General features: G+C 49.0%; 2 protein-coding genes across 3 annotated transcripts; both read right to left on the bottom strand.

The window, feature by feature from the left end:
• Positions 1 to 12,780: 12,780 nt before the first annotated feature.
• Positions 12,781 to 14,503, bottom strand: LOC125538967 (LOW PSII ACCUMULATION-like protein). 2 transcript variants are annotated; one of them, XM_048702299.1, is made up of 4 exons: positions 14,031 to 14,503; positions 13,334 to 13,942; positions 13,180 to 13,230; positions 12,781 to 13,099 (listed from the first exon to the last, which is right to left on the bottom strand). In XM_048702299.1, the coding sequence occupies exons 2-4, from the start codon at positions 13,921 to 13,923 to the stop codon at positions 12,961 to 12,963; spliced, it is 780 nt and encodes a 259-aa protein (XP_048558256.1). In that variant the 5' UTR covers positions 13,924 to 13,942; positions 14,031 to 14,503; the 3' UTR covers positions 12,781 to 12,960. The 2 variants fall into 2 exon arrangements, with proteins under 2 accessions (XP_048558256.1, XP_048558255.1); XM_048702298.1 differs by having other exon boundaries at positions 14,026 to 14,503.
• Positions 14,504 to 14,800: 297 nt separating this feature from the next.
• LOC125538966 (putative disease resistance RPP13-like protein 1) lies at positions 14,801 to 18,349 on the bottom strand. The gene has a single exon (XM_048702297.2). The coding sequence runs from the start codon at positions 17,679 to 17,681 to the stop codon at positions 14,979 to 14,981; it is 2,703 nt and encodes a 900-aa protein (XP_048558254.1). The 5' UTR covers positions 17,682 to 18,349; the 3' UTR covers positions 14,801 to 14,978.
• Between the last annotated feature and the right edge of the window lie 2,201 nt (positions 18,350 to 20,550).

Raw genomic sequence — 20,550 nt, forward strand, 5'->3', positions numbered from 1 at the left:
TTGTCGCCGTTAATGCGGCGCTTCTGCTTGTTGTGACGCGACCTGGCACTATGTCCCTGGTATCCGAATTACCAGGGTTCTTGGTCATATTGTTGGTACGAGCAAGCCAGCTGTCTTCTCCCACGCAAAAGCGGGTCATGAGTGTCGTGAGTGCTGCCATAGACTTCGGCTTTTCCTGTCCAAGGTGCCGGGCAAGCCACTCGTCACGGATATTGTGCTTGAAGGCTGCTAGGGCCTCAGCGTCCGGACAGTCGACTATTTGATTTTTCTTTGTTAGGAACCATGTCCAGAATTGCCTGGCCGATTCCTCTGGCTGCTGAATTACGTGACTTAGGTCATCGGCATCTGGGGGTCGCACATAAGTGCCCTAGAAATTGTCGAGGAATGCGGCTTCCAGGTCCTCCCAATAACTGATTGATCCTGTTGGCAAGCTGTTAAGCCAATGCCGAGCTGGTCCTTTAAGCTTGAGTGGGAGGTATTTGATGGCGTGGAAATCGTCGCCACGGGCCATGTGGATATGAAGGAGATAATCCTCGATCCATGCCGCGGGATCTGTTGTGCCATCATATGATTCGATATTTACGGGTTTGAAACCCTCGGGGATTTGATGATCCATTATTTCGTCTATGAAGCATAGTGGGTGTGCGGCGCCTCTGTACTGGGCTATATCACGACGTAGCTCCAATGAGCTTTGTCTACTGTGTTTGGCCCTGCCTAATTTGTGGCCGGTGTGACGGTTACCGTCTCGGTCCGTGGGGCGCCCATGCGATCCGTAGATCGATCTTGTCTGCCTTGCCTTGTCCTCCAACATATCTCGTAAGCCCGGCGCATATTCCCGTGCCTTGGTACGGGGTGCGGCTTGAGTGGAGGGCCGAGAGGCCTCTCTGTCGCGGCCACGAGGTGGCCGGTCGGCCGCATCAAGTGCTTCCTCCTCTAATCGGGGTAGCAACTTGCGCTTTGGGTAGCTCTTGGAGGGGCGTTCGAGTTTATGCTCTTCAGCCGCAAGGACTTCAGTCCATCTGTCGACTAGCAAATCTTGATTGGCTCTTAGCTATTGCTGTTTTTTCTTGAGGCTTCTTGCCGTGGCCATAAGCCTGCGTTGAAAATGCTCTTGCTCGACGGGATCCTCTGGCACGACGAATTCGTCGTCGTCGAGGCTTGCCTCGTCTTCAGAGGGAGGCATATAATTATCGTCCTCAACCTCTCTGTCTACCGCTCTCTCATGAGGGCTGGTTTCTCCATCCTCCTGTGCTAAATCTTGCTGGAGGGGGTTTTCTTCGGCACTTTCTGGAGTATTATTATCTCCCGTGCTGGAGTCACCGTATTTGTTTTGGCGGGATTTTAAGCGGCGCCGCTGATGTCGGCGCTTAGGCTGTTTCTTGGAGGGGTCATCCTCCGCTGTTCCATCGCCATATCCTTCTTTTGGGGTGTCCACCATGTATATGTCATATGACGAGGTGGCTTTCCAGGGCCTGATAGGCGCTGGTTCTTCATCGTCTCCTTCATCGGCATCCATACCGTCGATGTCTTCGGAGTCGAAGTCGAGCATGTCGGTTAAGTCGTCGACAGTGGCTACAAAGTGGGTGGAGGGTGGGCTTTGAATTTCTTCATCGTCCGAATCCCAACCTTGCTGACCGTAGTCCGGCCAGGGCTCTCCTGATAAAGAGAGAGACTTCAGTGTCTTCAAAATATCGCCGAAAGGCGAGTGCTGAAAGATGTCCGCGGCAGTAAACTCCATAATCGGCGCCCAATCGGATTCGATCGGCAGGGGCGCGGAGGGTTCGGAGTCCGAAGAGGAGTCCGGCTCCTTGGAGTCACAAGTCTCGCAGAGTGCGGGGCTGGTGTTTTCGGCTCTATCGCCGTTGGGATCACAGCCCCTGAGGCGGCGTCCAACCACCCATCCTCGATCGGCGCAGTTGGCTCCGAATTAAGGGTCGAAGCCGATGCGGGTGCGGCCTCCAGGGCACTGTTCGGCGGCAGAGCTAGATCATGCTCGTCGTGACAGTGCGGCGCGCTCGGCAGTGACTCGAATCCGTCGAAGATCAAGTCCCCACGGATGTCAGCCGTGTAGTTTAAACTTCCAAATCTGACCTGACGGCCAGGGGCATAGCTTTCGATCTGCTCCAGACGACCAAGTGAATTGGCCCGCAGTGCGAAGCCGCCGAAGACGAAGATCTGTCCGGGGAGGAAGGTCTCACCCTGGACTGCCTCGCCGTTGATGATCGTAGGAGCCATCAAGCCCGACGGCGACGACACGGAGGAACTCTCAATGAAAGCACCAATGTCGGTGTCAAAACCGGCGGATCTCGGGTAGGGGGTCCCGAACTGTGCGTCTAGGCCGGATGGTAACATGAGGCAAGGGACACGAAGTTTTACCCAGGTTCGGGCCCTCTCGATGGAGGTAAAACCCTACGTCCTGCTTGATTAATATTGATGATATGGGTAGTACAAGAGTAGATCTACCATGAGATCGGAGAGGCTAAACCCTAGAAGCTAGCCTATGGTATGATTGTTGTTGTGTATGTTGTCCTACGGACTAAAACCCTCTGGTTTATATAGACACCAGAGAGGGTTAGGGTTACACAAAGTCGGTTACAATGGTAGGAGATCTGCATATCCGTATCGCCAAGCTTGCCTTCCACGCCAAGGAAAGTCCCTTCCGGACACGGGACGAAGTCTTCAATCTTGTATCTTCATAGTCCAGGAGTCCGGCTGAAGGTATAGTCCGGCCATCCGGACACCCCCTAATCCAGGACTCCCTCAGTGACTAATGTGATGCTCAACCAAAATCCTATGTTTTCGAACGAAGACAACGAGAGCAAATCTTATCCAAAGTTGTATGAGTCAACTTTACTTGTAGCCCAAGTCAAGTTGCCGCGTGTGTTTGAAATCCGTCCGTTGGACACATGTCGGTTCCTTAGTGACCCAGGGTCATTTCGGACAAATCAGGTCGGGTTTCCTCCTGGCTATAAATAGCCCACCCCCTACACCATAAATTGGTGGCTGCTTAGAGTTAGTGCACGGCTTTTGTCGTTTGAGAGCAACTCACCTCCGAAGCATTTGAGAGAGAAATCCTTGCGAGGACAAAGCCCAAAACACCCAGATCCAAACATTGTTAGGCATCACTGAAGTCTTTCTGTCTGCGTGACCTGAAGACTTGTTACACTTGAGGACTGTGAATCCTCCAACCGGTTAGGCGTCGCATTCCGAGCATCCAAGAGCTATTGTGGATCGCCACTGAATGAAGTCTGTGAAGGTTTGGAAGTCTACCTTGAAGACTTACCAGAGTGATTGGACGAGGACTAGGTGTTCTTAGCTCAACGGGAATAAGGTGAAGACGTGATCTTCTGAGTTAAATCTCAGCCTCCCTAACCAGACATACAGTTGTCACAGCAACTCGAACTGGTCTACCAAATCCTTGTCTTCACCAAGAAACTGGTTCTATCTTTCACTTCCCTTTACTTTACCGTTTGTCTTCGTGAAGTCATTGCATGCTTGTCTGATCTGATTGACTTCACTGAGTGAAGACTATTTACTGCTGGCTTCATACTATCTTCCATCCTGATCCATACTACCTAGCTGCTGATAGTCTTCGTGCTTTCACTTCATTGATTACTTGACTATGGCTTGTCTAGTGTAGTCTACCTTCCGCTGCGTATCAATAGGTTCGTTTCTACTGTTTGTCTTCGAAGACCTCGTGTTTTGAAGACTTTCATAAAAATCGCCTGTTCACCCCCTCTAGTCGATAACTGGCACTTTCAGTGGTCAACTGAGGTTTTTTTATAGTGGAGAGCAAACTAGTTGCTTTCCTACAGAAAACATATAGCCAGACAATCCAGTTTGTTGTTCTATGAAAAGAACGAGGAGCCTCGCCAGTAGTGCAGATGTCAGGGGTCAGACAGTTTGGCCAAACTTGGGTCGGGCAGCTCCCAAATAGTCCGACGACTGTCCTGCTTCCCTCGAGGGGGCCTGGAATACCCAAATCTTGTCATGGGGCTAGCCTCTACCAATGCATACCCTAGGTTTGGTCGCGCTCGAGGGGGTCGACAACCATTTCGTACTTGTAATGGTTGGACAAGCTAGGGGAGAGGTTAGTTGCATATTTTTCTATTTTGATTTTCCGATCATTCATGTTATATATTTCAAAAGTCCATATAATAGTCGATGATATAATCCTCAGTGAGTTTTCTCATAATTTTTGAAAATTAACTAACTTTTGGACTCTCATAAAGTTCATCATAATTTTAAAGATGTTATTTAATAATTTAGGCAGTAAAGTTGTGTAAATGTTAATTATAAATTTCTACAAGTTTATCATAATATTTCTGAAAGTTCATATGTGCTATTTGAAAGCTATATTGTCCTCAATGCCAAGCTTTTAACAAAACTATTGGAATTTGCGATTCCCCTATTGTTATTTCCTTTGCATCTGAGGTGAAAGGGAATAGGGCATTGTGGTTATTGCATGTCTCGTGTCTCGATGGCCTTTTAATACATTTGGAAGTAAACTCTGTAGAATCGCGTGGTGGGTACCTGGCATTAGCCTCGCTCCTAGAACAGAACACATAAAAAACAAGAAGGAACACCACACTCATGTGTAGAGCAAACTAGCCCATCAAATGGAACCCTTGCTACACAAAGGTTAGATCGTTTGGGCGTGTATTTGTCTCGTTGGTTGTGATCTTCCCAGCTTGGATGACAATTATTCGTAGATCTAGGGGCTCTTTTATTCAAATGATTTTATAGAATTTATTTGGCATTGGAGACGTTAAGTTAAGATCAAGACTTGAAGGTGGTGTTGTATGTTGGAAATATGAGCAAATTACTACGAGATTTAATCCGAATAAACAGAAGATAAATCATGACCACAACAGCAGAGATTAAACTAATAATGCGAACTAACATAGCAGATGAACATATCACATCTAGGGCACATACTAGAAGCATGAATTCTACCACGATCTCGAACAGGAAGGATAGAATCACATACGGTGCAGCGGGTGCAGCACCGCCGGCGTTGACGTTGTCGCCCATGTCGTCAGCAGTCATGCGAGTGCGCTCCCCAAAAACATGATCTCCCCTCTCCCGTACAGGATCACGAGAGTCGGGGTTCCGGAGGCCTGCTGTCCCTTCTCGCGGTGCACGCCGGAAGGAGGGATGGAGAAGACTTGCTTGGCGGCGCAATGATCTGGAACGGTGGTGAGAAACCATACGAAGCGGCGGCGGCTAGGGTAGACGTCTGCCTGACTATATAGTGCGGGCCGGGTAGGTCGTGGGAGTAAACCCCATCTCCAAGTCGTCACGATCCAAAAGAATCGGAAACGGTTCAGTAATTAACGCGTCCGTTAATTATTAATTAATGACTCATTAATTTTCCCATGTAGCAAAAATATAGACAACGTGCATAGCTCTGTCCTCGGCTCAGCTCAATCCCGCAACCCGCGGCGCGTCGTGACGAGGCGTGGCGTGGCGAGGCGAGCGAGGAGGAGGAGCACGCGTGTAGGTCTCCTCTTCTCATGCTTATACAAGTGGTAGAAGAGCTCACCTTATAAAGAGGTGCAACTCTCTCTCAACTTCCGGGGTGGGACTAAACTTTAGCCTCACTCACTCCACTCACATGTGTGCATGAATGGACCAAGAGAATTTTAGAATTTTAGTTGGGCTTTGGGCCAAAGGCCTACTAGCAAAATTCCAACAATTCCCCACAAAGTCTCATTGGCACATCTCATCATTTAGTTCCAAAACATTGTTTTATATATCGGTGCTTAGTGGAGACTGTGAAGTTGAACTTTCACTTAGAAATTTATGCTACACTAGATCACAACTTTAATAGAGGACTATGCCTTGAACTACAAGTTTTCTGTGAAACTAGTTTCACACAAATTCTTGACCGATATTGGGCTACCGCAAGGCTTCCCCGCGGGTGGAGCGTATACGTCATACTCCAGGGCCTTTCATGAATTTATTAGAGAACACCCAATTCTCACAGACTGCGACGTTAACAGTCAAATTCATATAGGTGTGTTCCTCAGAAGATGTTCTGCAGGACAACATCTCTGCTTACCCGAATAAGCCACTTGGAACACATTAAGATAAGTATCAACCTGCCATGCAGATCAGGAGAGTATTGCATCTTCATGGAGTGGGATAATTAATATAGGGATACTCTCCTCCAAGCTGACCAACAGCTTGTCTCCCACTTCTACTTCACGGGATCTCCGATCACATAGAGTGGGTTACCACTATGGACAACTCATGCGGTGTGTCTCAAACCCATCTCCATCGATGCATTATCTATCACATTACATGATAGACCCTTTGTGAAGGGATCTGCCAAATTTTTTGACGTTTGGATATAATCCAACGTAATAACTCCGGAGTTCCTCAATTTTCTGACAGATTTTAGTCTCCTCTTCACATGCCTTGAGGACTTCATATTGTCCTTAGAACTGTTTATCTTGACGATCACAGTTTGATTTTCACAGTTCATCAGGATAGGGGGTATTGGTTTTTCAACCATAGGTAAGTCCATCAAGAGTTCACGAAGCCACTCTGCTTCAACAGTGGCAGTGTCTAATGCTGTGAGTTCTGCTTCCATAGTTGACCTCGTTAAGATGGTCTGCTTGCAAGACTTCCAGGAAACAGCGCCACCACCAAGTGTAAAAACATAAGCACTTGTGGCCTTAATCTCATCAGCATCAGATATCCAATTTGAGTCACTATAACCCTCCAGTACCCTTGGATACCCGGTGTAGTGAATCCCATAGCTCGCGGTGCCTTTCAAATAGCGCATAACTCTCTCAAGCGCATGCCAATGATCATCTCCCGGTTTTGACACAAACCGACTCAGCTTGCTCACAGCAAAAGAGATGTCAGGCCTCGTGGCACTCGCCAAATACATAAGCGAGCCAATAATCTGAGAATACCTCAGTTGATCTCTAGCAATCCGTCGATTCTTTCGAAGCAACACACTAGCATCATATGGAGTTGGAGAAGGCGTGCAGTCGCTATACCCAAAACGACTCGAGACCTTTTCCACATAATGAGACTGAAGCAGTGTGATCCCACCATTCTCATCTCTCAACAGTTTGATGTTTAAGATAACATCAGCTACTCCTAGATCCTTCATCTCAAAACAGCGAGATAAGAAATCCTTAACCTCCTTGATTAAATCAAGTTTGGTTCCAAAGATCAATATGTCGTCGACATACAGACAAAGAATAACTCCTTCACCCCCACCATAGCGATAGTACACGCACTTGTCACCATCGTTTACTACAAAGCCGGTAGCAGTTAATGTTCTTTCGAACTTCTCATGCCACTCCTTAGGAGCTTGTTTAAGGCCATATAAAGACTTTAATAACTTGCACACCTTTCCTTCCTGACCAGGTACTAAGAAACCATCTGGCTGATCCATGTAAATTTCCTCCTTCAACTCTCCATTGAGGAAAGCCGTCTTAACGTCCATTTGATGAACGAGAAGACCATGTGAGGCAGCCAGTGATAGTAGCACCCGAATTGTGGTCAGTCTAGCCACGGGTGAGTAAGTATCAAAGAAGTCTTCACCTTCTTTCTGGGTATAACCCTTGGCCACAAGCCGTGCCTTGTACTTTTCAATCGTACCATCAGGTCTAAGCTTCTTCTTGAACACCCACTTACATCCTACAGGTTTGCACCCATAAGGACGGTCAGTGATCTCCCAGGTATCGTTAGCTAAGATGGAATCCATCTCGCTATGTACAGCTTCCTTCCAATAGTCAGCATCAGGAGATGCATAGGCTTCTGAAATAGTCCTGGGTGTGTCATCCATGAGGTACACAATGAAATCATCACCAAAAGACTTTGTAGTCCTCTGTCTCTTACTCCTCACAGGAGTTCCATTGTTACCCTCAACAGGATTCTCAATGTGTTCCATCGCAATGGTGGGTTCAGGAATTACAGTGAATTCCTCACTAGATGGAGTAGGTATCTCCTGATTTGATGAACTTGACATATCCTTCATAGGAAATATGTCCTCAAAGAAAGTTGCATCATTTGATTCCATAATCGTACCAACATGCATGTCGGATACCTCAGATTTTATTATCAAAAATCTATAGCCGATGCTATGAAAAGCATAGCCCAGAAGAACACAATCCACGGTTTTTGGTCCAAGCTTGCGCTTCTTGGGAATTGGTATATTGACTTTCGCCAAACAACCCCAAGTACATAGGTAAGAGAGTTTCAACATTTTCCTTTCCCATTCCTCAAATGGAGTCATGGTCTTATGCTTTGTGGGAACTCGGTTTAGGACATGACACGCAGTCATTAGCGCCTCCCCCCACCATTCCTTGGATAGACCCGAAGTGTCTAACATGGTGTTAACCATATCAGTTAGAGTTCGGTTCTTTCTTTCGGCTACCCCATTTGACTGGGGTGAGTAGGGAGGCGTCCTCTCATGGATTATACCATGTTCCGCACAAAACAGATCAAATTCATTGGAAAAATACTCTCCACCACGATCAGACCTAAGTCGTTTAATTTTTCGATCAAGTTGGTTCTCTGCCTCAGCTTTATAGTTTTTAAAGAAAGTCAAAGCCTCATCTTTTGATTTCAGAAGATACACATAACAATATCTAGTGGAGTCATCAATCAACGTCATGAAGTATCTCTTTCCACCTTTTGTCAACACGCCATTCATCTCACAAAGATCAGAATGTATAAGCTCTAGTGGCGCCAAGTCTCTTGCCTCTGCAGTCTTATGGGACTTGCGAGGTTGCTTAGCTTGCACACATACTTGGCACTTGGAGCCTTTGACAGTAGAGATTTTCGGAATTAAATTCATATTGGCTAACCGTGTCATGCAACCAAAGTTAATATGACAGAGTCGTGAATGCCAAATATCAGACTCATTATTGTGGCAAACATTATTAATAACTTTAGTGCAAATATCTGACAAAGATAGGCGGAACAAGCCTCCGCACTCATAGCCATTTCCAACAAATTGTCCACACTTAGAAATTACAACTTTATTGGATTCGAAAACCAACTTAAAACCATCTCGACATAAACGGGAACCGCTAACGAGATTTTTATTGATGGACGGCACATGATGAACGTTCTTCAGACGCACAGTCTTCCCCGAAGTAAACTTCAGATCGACCGTACCAACACCTCGAACGATGGCATGTGACCCGTTCCCCATCAGCACGGGTGAAGTCCCTGTTGCCTAGTAAGAAGAAAACATGGAGGCGTCAGCACAAACATGTACATTGGCACCGGTGTCAATTAACCAATCAGGAGATTGAAATACTGAAAGGATGGTAGGAAAAATACCGTACCCTGATTCCTTCATATCAGTATCACCGATGACAACATTAGCGGACTTGCCGCTCTTCTCATGTTCGCGCTCCTCAAAGCGGTTAGGACACTTCGGAGCCCAGTGATTAGGATCACCGCAGAGATGGCAAAGTCCCTTCCCCTTCTTATGAGAATTCTTCTTGAAGTTGGTAGAATGTGATGGCTTGTTCTTTGTATCAAACTTGCCTTTGCCCTGAGTTTTGCTCTTATTGTTTTTGAACTTGTTGGGCTGGGAGTTCTTCTTCTGTACCATGTGGGCACTAGAACCTCCCTCAGCAACTCGAGCACGTGTGTCCTTTGCTCTCGCCTTCTCTTCAACATCAAGAGTACCAATGAGATCCGCAACGGAAAACTCCTGTCTCTTGTGTTTCAGGGAAGTAGCAAAATTGTTCCACGAAGGTGGAAGCTTGGCAATGATGCCTCCGGCAACAAATTTGTCCGGCAACACACACTTGAAGTACTCAAGTTCTTTTGCGAGCGACTGTATCGCATGAGCCTGCTGTACAACAGGGCGCTCATCAGTCATCTTGTAGTCATAGAATTGCTCCATGACGTACAACTCGCTGCCGGCGTCCGAGGCACCGAACTTGGCCTCGAGCGCAGCCCACATGTCCTTGCCGTTGTTAAACGACATATACGAATCCACAATGGAGTCATCAAGAACACTCAGAAGAGCGCCTTTAAAGAGGGTATCGATCTTCTCAAAAGCTTCCAGCTGTGCTGGATTAAGATCGCCCTCAGGCTTGCCCTTGGTGGCATCATAGCAGCCCATGGTCTGAAACCAGTAGACTGCTCTCGTGCGCCACCTCTTATATTGCGCCCCCTTAAAGGCAGACGGCTTCAGATGCGCAGCAAAACCACTCGGAGTAAATTGCCTATAATCAGGTTTTTGGATTGTTGGAAATATGAGCAAATTACTACGAGATTTAATCCGAATAAACAGAAGATAAATCATGACCACAGCAGCAGAGATTAAACTAACCATGCGAACTAGCATAGCAGATGAACATATCACATCTAGGGCACATACTAGAAGCATGAATTCTACCACGATCTCGAACAGGAAGGATAGAATCACATACGGTGCAGCACCGCCGGCATGGACGTTGTCGCCCATGTCGTCGAGACGAGGTTGCCGAGGTCGGGGAAGAAGTCGTCGCTGCTAGCAGTCGCGCGAGTGCGCTCCCCAAAAACCTGATCGCCCCTCTCCCATACAGGATCACGAGAGGCGGGGTTCCGAAGGCCTGCTGTCCCTTCTCGCGGTGCACGCCGGAAGAAGGGATGGAGAAGACTTGCTTGGTGGCGCAATGATCTGAAACGGTGGTGAGAAACCATACGAAGCGGCGACAACGTGCATAGCTCTGTCCTCAGCTCGGCTCAATCCCGCAACCCGCGGCGCGTCGTGACGAGGCGTGGCGTGGCGAGGCGAGCGAGGAGGAGGAGCGCGCGTGTAGGTCTCCTCTTCTCATGCTCATACAAGTGGTAGAAGAGCTCACCTTATAAAGAGGTGCAACTGTCTCTCAACTTCCGGGGTGGGACTAAACTTTAGCCTCACTCACTCCACTCACATGTGTGCATGAATGGGCCAAGAGAATTTCAAAATTTTAGTTGGGTTTTGGGCCAAAGGCCTACTAGCAAAATTCCAACATTGTACATGTGTTCAAGAATGTTAGACTCATGGCAAGGATTTGAATAAATCTAATTTTGCTTAGTAAACTTTATGGTAATGGTGGTGTCTACAAAGTGGACAGAAACAAGGAAACTAAGAGTCTATAAGGAACAAAAAATGCTCGTGATGAAGGGAACAAGGACCAATAACATTATGTAGCAACCATAGTTGCAGGTGCATCCGATGAGAAGCTAGGTGTGGTGACATCTTTTAATCGATGTTGATAAGTATGAGAATGAGGACTTGGCGACCAGTTCATGCAAGTAAGCAACAAAGGAATACCCCAGGTCCAAACATGCACATGCGTTCATGTGAAGACGACATGTTCGCTAAGGTGATGTTTGATCAAATTAGTGTCCAGTATGTGTATGGGGCTACAATTGGACTTGGAATATGCGCAAGGTGGGGTGATGGAGTCGAACGCGGGTAAAACCAAAGCTAACATATGAAAGACACGACGAGGAGCCAAAATTAGACTATACAAACAAGTAGGCTAAACATGAGAATATGGAAGAAGGCTATCGCTGCCCATGGCTGAGGCATGAGGGCTTCACAAGCTTTGTCTTCGTCGTTGTACTAGGTTGATTTACTGCACGAGGCATCTATAATCATGTATGTGGATGTAGATGTTGATCGATGAACCTCATTAGCAAATATAGTCCGCCATGTAATAATCGCAAATTTGTACTAGCATCCAATTGCTAAGTATATTGAACTTCATTTAAGGCCTCTTTCATTCGCAAGATTCCTAAAACGCGTGCACACCCCCCCCCCCCCCCCCCCCCCCCAAGGAGCCATTTTTTTAGCCGGTTGGGGTCATGCTGGCAGAAATTTTGGCATGGGAGGGAGAGTTTCCCAGCAGTGCCCCTACCCAACAATAAAGAACAATAGAGATGAGAGGAAAAAGAGATGAATAGTGGGAGAGCTGAAGGCATGCACGTGGGTGGGCCTGTTGCATGTAAGAGAGATAGAGAGAGAGGAGAGAGGGAGTGGGTGGGCCTGTTGCATGTAAATAATAGCGCCGACGCTTCCGTCAGACCCCCCGACTCCCTGGGTTTGGGTTGGGATCGCCGGCTGTAACTCTACTCAAATCCGGCACAAAACAAGGTGGTAGGGGCGTGACTGGGGTAATTTTTTACTAGCGATGCTAGAAAAAGGCCTTGGGTGAGGGGGGGGGGGGACTGGGTGGAGATGCTCTTAGGGCATGTACAATGCATAGCCTCAAGGTGATGCCTCGCATGCCATGTAGGATCAGATATGACGTAAAGTAGGTTCGGATAGGGAAGCAGGATCCTCTCCAGGAGACGGGTGTTTGAAAAGAAAAAAATGTGGTCCGATGACAAAAGCTGAAAAGGTTGGAATGAAAAGTAGAGATGCATGTGTACTAGAGTCTTTATTTTCTATTTCTTAATGAGGTCCACTAATGATAGCTTGCATTGGATAGAAAAAATTAATGTAGATGCCTCAAATTACTTTTTGTCATGACGCATATGTATCCATATGCCATCATTGTACATGCCCTTAGGATCAAGTTGGAGTGGACGAAAGTTTTTCTATAACCTAAGGAAAGTTTTCTATGGAATTGTAATTCAACGAATCAAACAACCTATGCAGCGGAAAATCCTAAGGTTTAGAATCCTCCAAATTTCCTTGAGAAATTATTTGAATCAAAGAGGCCCTTAAGGTGTCCATTAGGTGGTCACATTTTCGTTTATGATGTTTGCTCAGATGAGGCATGCCTCCGTTTCGAAAAAAATATGTTTGCTCAGAACTAGTCAGTCAAGCTTATCTTTAAAAAGAGTCAACCTTACATCTTTTGTCATCGTGACAGTTGCGCATGAACTAATCAATTCAGACATGCCCTTGCCTGCTTTACATGTGTGTAGCATGCAAGCTTGCAAAACCACACGAATTTCAGAAGACAGAGCACGATAAAAAAGCCCGAAAAGAACCTACACTCTCCCGTCCATTCCATCAAAAAGTCCCGACCACATCCCTTTGACCTGCGGCAGCTGCGCCACGAACGCTTGCCATGGCGGGTAGCCCACGCCGCTGCCCCGGACGCGCCCGTCCATCCTCAGCGACAGGTACCTGCGCACAAGCAATTCCATCATAACAATCCAACAACCCGAACAGCTGAAATGTTCAGACGAATCTGCAGTGCTACTCACACGGGGGAATCAGGCGTCACATTCGCCATCTTCTTCTGCTCAGCCAACCATCTGCAACAAGTTTCAGAAGCAATCAGCACAAAGCAATTCGCCATTGTCAGTTCTCCGTGTGCGAGCAAGAGCGTAAACTAGCTGGGCCTGAGCGGCCTCGTACTTTGCCCACTCGGAGGTGTACACCGGCGTGAGCTGCCAGAGCCTCCTGCTCTTCCTGGCGACCTCGCCGTCCTCCGCCTCCGCCTCCCCGTCGCCGTCCTCGCCGAACTCCAGCGCCGGCGCGTTGCCGTCCGTGGGGAAGGGCAGCACCAGCACGCCCCTCTCCATGAGGTCCCTGAGGAACGGCCTGCTCCGGCGGAACGACTCGGCGACGAACTCGGCGGGGCCGGCGACGATGACGAGCCGCGCGCTGCCCCGCAGCTCGCTCAGCGGCACCACCCGGCCGCCGTCGCCGACGCGGAGCTTGAGCCTCGACAGGTTCTCCTCCCGCGTCAGCCTGGCCACCTGCGCGTCGCTGGCCTTGCGGTCGCGCGAGTAGAGGAACGCGAAGACGGCCACCGCCGCCACGTCGATGCCCAGGCCCTTGAGCGTCTCCGGGACGCCCGCCGCCCTCGCGGGGTTCCCCAGCGCCGGGAGGAGCTGCGTGAGCGCGATGAGGCTACCCAGGCCCGCGCTGGCCATGAAGGCGAGGTAGAAGAACATGCGCACCGACCGGAACGGGGACAGCACCTCGCTCCTTATCTTGGCCATGGAGCTGCTGCTGCCGCCGCTGCGAGAGTCGGACGAGGCCATGAACGACGGGCCCAGAGCCGAGCCAAGCACAGACAAGAAGAAAGACGACGGGGCGGCTACCTTACCTCGTTGCCCGGAGCGGCGGAACGGGGTGAGGAGGGCTTGTTCGCGGCGGAGCACCGGGCGCCGCGGCGTGCTCTGCTGCTGCAGGATAAGGAGGCCGACGGCTTCCGAGAAATCGGCGGGAGAAAGAGGAGCGGGGCGGGCAGGGAGACGGTGGCGGGGGAGGAGGGGATCGGCCGCGCGGCCATCGTCATGGAGCTGCAGGTTCGCTCGCTGGCGCTGCGTGCAGCAGACCGGAGCCTCTGGCTGCGACGGAGGGTAGGATTTCCCTTTCTTCTCCTCTGCTTTTTTAACCGCCACTCGATTTGTGGCGGCAATCGCAACAGCAAGGCGGGCAAGGGAAGGAGAGGAGAGGCCCACGCTTGGCCTTGTAGGCAGGCTGCTGCCACTTCGCTGGAGTTTCCCTGGCTTTCTGAATGCCAAGTTGCTGTGTATATTCTCTCGAAAGAACAAGTTGGTGTGTATTTTGGCAGTACCAGTGTCCAGATAAATTCCAAATATGCTTACTGCCATTTGAGCTCCTGAGGCAGAACAAATATCCAGATGGTATTGGCAAGACTGCAGCACGGTTACACTGTCAACAAATGTAAAGCTGATGCATTGTGCAAACTGGGCGTAAGCTCAGGAAAAAAACTGCAGCATTGATCTGTATTCAGATTACTAGCACAGAGGAACTGCCAAGAGCAAGGCTTCATCAAAAGATTATGGTTAAGCTGTGCCAGAACTTGGAAGACAATGCAGTTATCTGTATGCAGATTTGTAGCGTGCAAGCTGAACAAATTGCACGCATTTTTATTCGAGTTCCGAGACAGACCAAATTGTCCAGATGAAATTCAAAAGGACACTCCTATAGAAATAGTATGGTTACAATGTCTCAGAGGTGCAAGCTTAACTCAGTAAGCTGCAGGCAACACAAACTGATGTTCACTCTGATCTCGGAGTCGCAGGGACTACACCGTATTGTAAGAAAACTTGAGCTTCTTCAACTGCTCCTCCAGCAATGGGTGACACTTCTCGAATGACAACGTCCTCAGGGAGACCGGCAAGCCCGTATGTGGCAACGACTGAATCTTCGGACAGTTGAATATCCGCAGGAACTGGAGAGTCGACAAAGTGTACAGCTCTTCGGGGAGTGCAACAAGATTCCCACAGTCCTGAAACAACACCTCTTGCACCGCCGGAAAGCACCAACACAGCTTCTTGTTGTGAGGACCATGAACAACCACGGAATCGGTGGACTGGTAGAGGACAACGGTCTTAAGGGCAGGTGATGTGCTTCTCATCATCATGCTGAGCAGAGAGGTGCTACTGATGGTCAGGCACTCCAGCTTCTGTAACCCCTGGCCTTTGACGACGTCGAGAAACATCAAGGGATCAAGGTCTGTCAACCTAGGGCAGTTCACAATATGCAGGTTGATGAGTGACGAAAGGTGGTGCAGTCCACCCAAGGATCGCAGGCTGCTGCAGTTATCGACATACATCCCTCGGAGTGATCGCAGCTGCGAAACTATTTCTGCCGGAAGGGATAGTAAGTTAGGACAGTTGTATATAATCAAGCTTACAAGTGAAGGCAGGTTGTGCAAGCAGGATGGAAGTGATGCATCGACATGGCCGCATGATCTCATAAGCAACTCCACCATTGATGGCGGCAGGGTCAGTTTCCTTGTGGGTGGAAGCTCTGGACAATTTTGAATTTCCAATACGCGAAGAGAAGCAAAGCCCCGAAATCTTTCCACAGGGAGCAATGCTAGTTTTGAGCAGTTCATAACAGTTATTTCGGTGATTCCCTGCAAGCTCTGTGCCTGTAGACACTCATCGAGACTCCTGAGGTTTCTGCACCGTATGATGTGCAACCTCCTGAGGGAAGAAGGGAGGCTGGTGACTTCAGTTAGGAAATGGCAGTTGGAGAGACTGAGCTCGCACAAACAGCAAAGTTTTCCAGCCTGCAACCAAGATGGTGTTTGGATGCCACTGTAGTGCTTCAATTTCAAACTCTCAAGGTTGGGATGGGGCTCAAATGATTCAACAATAATGCTTTCTTGTGAATACTTGGCATTGCTGACTTCCGCATTACCAGTTTTGCTTGAAGACCATTCCAGAATCAACCGTTGTAGGTGCGCCTTTGTGCTCATCTTGGCTTTTAAAGCATCATCCTTCACAATATTCTCAAGATTCGTAACATGTAAAGTTTCAGTCAGCTGTGTCATGTCCTTCAGTTCGGCGATTCTGTGCCCTTGTCCTTTCGGAATTTCAAATACCAACGAGTTCTCGAGTGATGTCAAATTGCTTATATTGCTCATCACCGAAGTAATCGGTTCATTCACGTAACATTTCCTCAGATTGACTAATCTAGTCAAACCTTTGGGATGGTTCTTCAGAGGGACGTTCAGTACATTCAGAATTTGCAAATTGCTTAGTTGGCAAATGGAGTCAGGCAAACATTGGATCTTTGTGTAAGAGATATCGATATACCGGAGAAGTTTCAAATTGCCAATATTCCTAGGGAGCTCTTTGACCGCACACCCCCGTAGCACCAGCACGCGGATATTACTCAGTTTATCAAACAAAATGTCAAGTGAGCAACTCAAATCTTGCCCAGACATACCGAGAATCAAAAGTGACCGCAGCTTTGTGTATCTACCCAGTTCAAGAAACTTGCTCAGTTCAAGATGTTTGGTGCATACTGACAGATGGCGAATGGTTGAAGGGATTTTCGGAAGGCATCTTTCATCAGTCAGACAAAAACATTCATCTATAGAGAGCGACTGTGCAAGATCAGACATCAGGTCATGCATGACATAACAGGAGTCACTGAACATGTGTTGCTGAAAGAAGGACCTGCTGAGCAATTCTTTCAAGCATATGCTCCCAAAGTCGCCTTGAGGTGAGATGAAGCCTTCTGCAATCCACATGTCAATAAGAGTGTCCTTCCCGAAGATATGCCCTTTCGGAAATATCGCGCAGAATGCGAAGCATTGCTTGAGGTGTGCCGGGAGGTACTGGTAACTCAGTCGAAGAGCCGGGAGAATCCCCCCGGCACCTTGCTCAAGCTCCCATAGTCCACTTGCCATGACTATGCTCCAATGCTTTGTGCTCATGTCAGAGCTCAGTGCCACGCCGACAGTCTTGGCAGCAAGAGGGGAGCCCTTGAGCCTGTGGGCAATCTTCTTGCCAATGGCCACCAATTCAGGATGGCCTGAAGGGTCCTCATCGCCGAATGCATACTGCTTGAACAGCTCCCAGTAAGCCTCCTCCGGTAACCCATTCAGACACAACAGCTCCGCCGCTCCGGCCGCATCCGCAACCTTGGAAGAGCGACTGGTCACCAAGATGGCACTTCCAGGATGCCCAAACTTCAGTGGTGCGATGAGCGTCTGAAACTCCACACTGTCCTCACACCAGGCATTGTCAAGGACAAGAAGGAACCTCTTGGAACTGGCCAAATCCCTGAGAACCACCTGAAGTGAGTCCAAATTGGCAAGGCCGGTTTGCGCCGCCGCCCCTTTGGTCGCCGACTCTATGATCGCTTTGGTCACCAGCGTCACGTCCGGCGATTCCGGCAGGCAAACCCACATCCGCAGGTCGAAGTGGTCCTGCACCATCTGGTCGTTGTACACAACCTGCGCCAGAGTGGTCTTCCCCACGCCGCCCATGCCAAGGATCGCCACCACGGCCACGCCGTCACGGCTCTTCCGTCGCTTCGCGCTACAGCCGCCCCCGCCGCCGCCGGAATCGTGAGCACGGACTGGATTCAGAAGCAGACGGACCACGTCCTCGCGCTCCCGGTCTCTGCCGAGAACCAGGGGCCTCCTGGCGAACGAGCTCGTCTCCCGGAACGCGCGCCGCGGCGTCGCCTTGCCGGCCGCGTCCAGCACGGCGAGGGCCCGCTCCAGGTCGGTGCACGCGTACTCGAGCCGAGACCTGACGCCTCTGGCTCTGTCCGCCGCGCCGGTGACCAATCCGCGCAGGAAACCGCGCACGGATGGGAAGAGGCTCTGGCTCGCCTGCTTCTCGTCCGTGGCGAGCTCGTCCGCGAGGTCCTCGGCGTCGCAGGCGGCGTCCCTGAGCCGTGCGAAGAGATCGGCAACGCCGGGGTTGGCGAACCGCCACTGCTCCGCTCGCTCGACGAGCGCGTGCACGCGGGACAGCACGGAGCGCAGCCTGCCCACTTCGTCGCCGAGGCCTGCGTGGGCGCCCCACGCGCCGGCGGTGGCCGACAAGCCGGTGGTCCATGGAGGCGGTAGTTCCGTAGTTGGGTTTGCACGAGTAGATGGACCGAGGCAAAAAGAGGTGGAAATGGGTGAAGATCTAAGTAATGTAAAGGCTAGCCATAGTGGAGGTAACTTTTTTTTTTTAAAACAGCCTTCAAAGGCCTTTATTCATTACTTAGACGGTTTACATCCGATTGCACTAGGGCAATCAATGAAGCAGGGACAACATCAAAAAAAATTACAGTCGAAGCACTCGCAAGACTCTCTCTAGCGCACCAGTGAGCCGCCTCATTGGCCTCTCTTCTAACATAGTTGAGTCGTAACCCTTGAAAGTTATGGAGATAGGATTTGATTTCGCTGATGATCGGGCTTCCTGTCGACCTGCACTACGTCGCCATGTACTCATCTATGATAGTTTTGCAGTCCGTTTCGATGGTCACCCGCGCCCAGCCCTTCTCCATAGCCAGACGCACAGCTTCCCTGACACCTAGCAGTTCAGCGCAGTACGGGTCAGTCACCCCCGCCAGCTTGCGGCCCCTGGCTAGCATAAGCTGTCCGCCATGGCCCCGAGCCACCAACCCGGTCGCTTATGATCCCCCATTCATGTCCACAGCAGCGTCCGTGTTGATCTTACACCACCCTTCTTCCGGTGGCTTCCATTTCTCCTTTGCGAGACTCTTCCTATCGTCAGCTTCGGAAGGAATGTACATCGATTGAATGAGTTCCTTCACTAGGACCATCGACCTCCCAGGCTGATATTTGACCTCCTCATGAGTGTATTTGTTCCTACTTGACAAGATTGTCCACATGACTGAGATAATGATGGCCACTTGGTCTTTCCCAATGAAGCTGGGGTCAAGCAAGTCCCTTGCCCACGTTAATGGGTGTAGCCGTGGCATCTTAAACTTGAAGAAGGTTTCTGCCTCTCTCCAAAATAGCTTCGCGTGGTCACATGTCACCAGAGAATGGAACAACGACTCCTCTTGATTGCCGCACATTGGGCATGTAAGATCATCCCCTACATGTCTTCGGCACAATTCTTCCTTCGCCGGCAGGAATCCTTTAAGGACCCGCCACCAGAAAATTCTTAGCTTGGGCCGTACCTTCAAACGCCATAGTGATTTCCACACCTCCTCCCCTTGGGTGGAACTGCCAACCTGGTTAAAATTGTTTTCACGGTCTTCCATAAGCATCATGTACGCTAATCGAACCGTGAAAATCCCGGACCTCTCATGGCCCCATGCCCAAAAATCAGGTATAGCAACCCGCGGCCTTGGCATATTAAGGATATCCAGCACATCCGGGGCAATGAAGTTTCTCTCGATAACTTCCTCATTCCAATCACCATCATCCGTCATCAACTCAGACACAAGGTGTATGGGATCACTTCCCATATTACAGACTGGTTTGAAAGTTTTGCTCCCTTGTATCCAGTTATCATGCCAAACCTCCGTAGTAATTCCATCACCAACTCTGCGAATTAAACCCTTCTTAAGCACCTCCCTGTCGGTGATTATGGCTTTCCATGTAGTGGAGGCGCTAGCAGGGCACCCTGCCTTCAAAAATATCCATCTGGGTAGTATCGACCCTTAAGAACACGTGCACATAGACTGTCTGGCCTATCCAACAGTCACCACACCTGTTTGGCGAGCATTGCATCATTGAACAGCTCCAAGTCCCGAAATCCCAAACCTCCCTTGGATTTTGAGATAGCCATCTTCTCCCACGATTGCCAGTGCATTCTTCTCTTGTCGAGAGATTCATCCCACCAAAACTTTGACATCACTGCCGTGACTTTCTGGCATAAGCCTTTATTGAGCTTAAAACAGCTCGTAGAATAGGCCGGTAGGGCTTGAATCACCGCTTTAAGAAGAACCTGAAGGAAATATGCCCTAGAGGCAATAATAAAGTTATTATTTATTTCCTTATAATCATGATAAATGTTTATTATTCATGCTAGAATTGTATTAACCGGAAACATAATACATGTGTGAATACATAGACAAACAAAGTGTCACTAGTATGCCTCTACTTGACTAGCTCATTAATCGAAGATGGTTATGTTTCCTAACCATGAACAATGAGTTGTTATTTGATTAACGGAATCACATCATTGAGAGAATGATCTGATTGACATGACTCATTCCATTAGCTTAGCACCCAATCGTTTAGTATGTTGCGATTGCTTTCTTCATGACTTATACATGTTCCTATAACTATGAGATTATGCAACTCCCGTTTACCAGAGGAACACTTTGGGTACTACCAAACGTCACAACGTAACTGGGTGATTATAAAGGAGTACTACAGG

The sequence above is a fragment of the Triticum urartu genome, chromosome 2A, assembly GCF_056163025.1.
Source record: "Triticum urartu cultivar PI428250 chromosome 2A, HENAU_Tu73, whole genome shotgun sequence".
Lineage (NCBI taxonomy): Eukaryota > Viridiplantae > Streptophyta > Magnoliopsida > Poales > Poaceae > Triticum > Triticum urartu.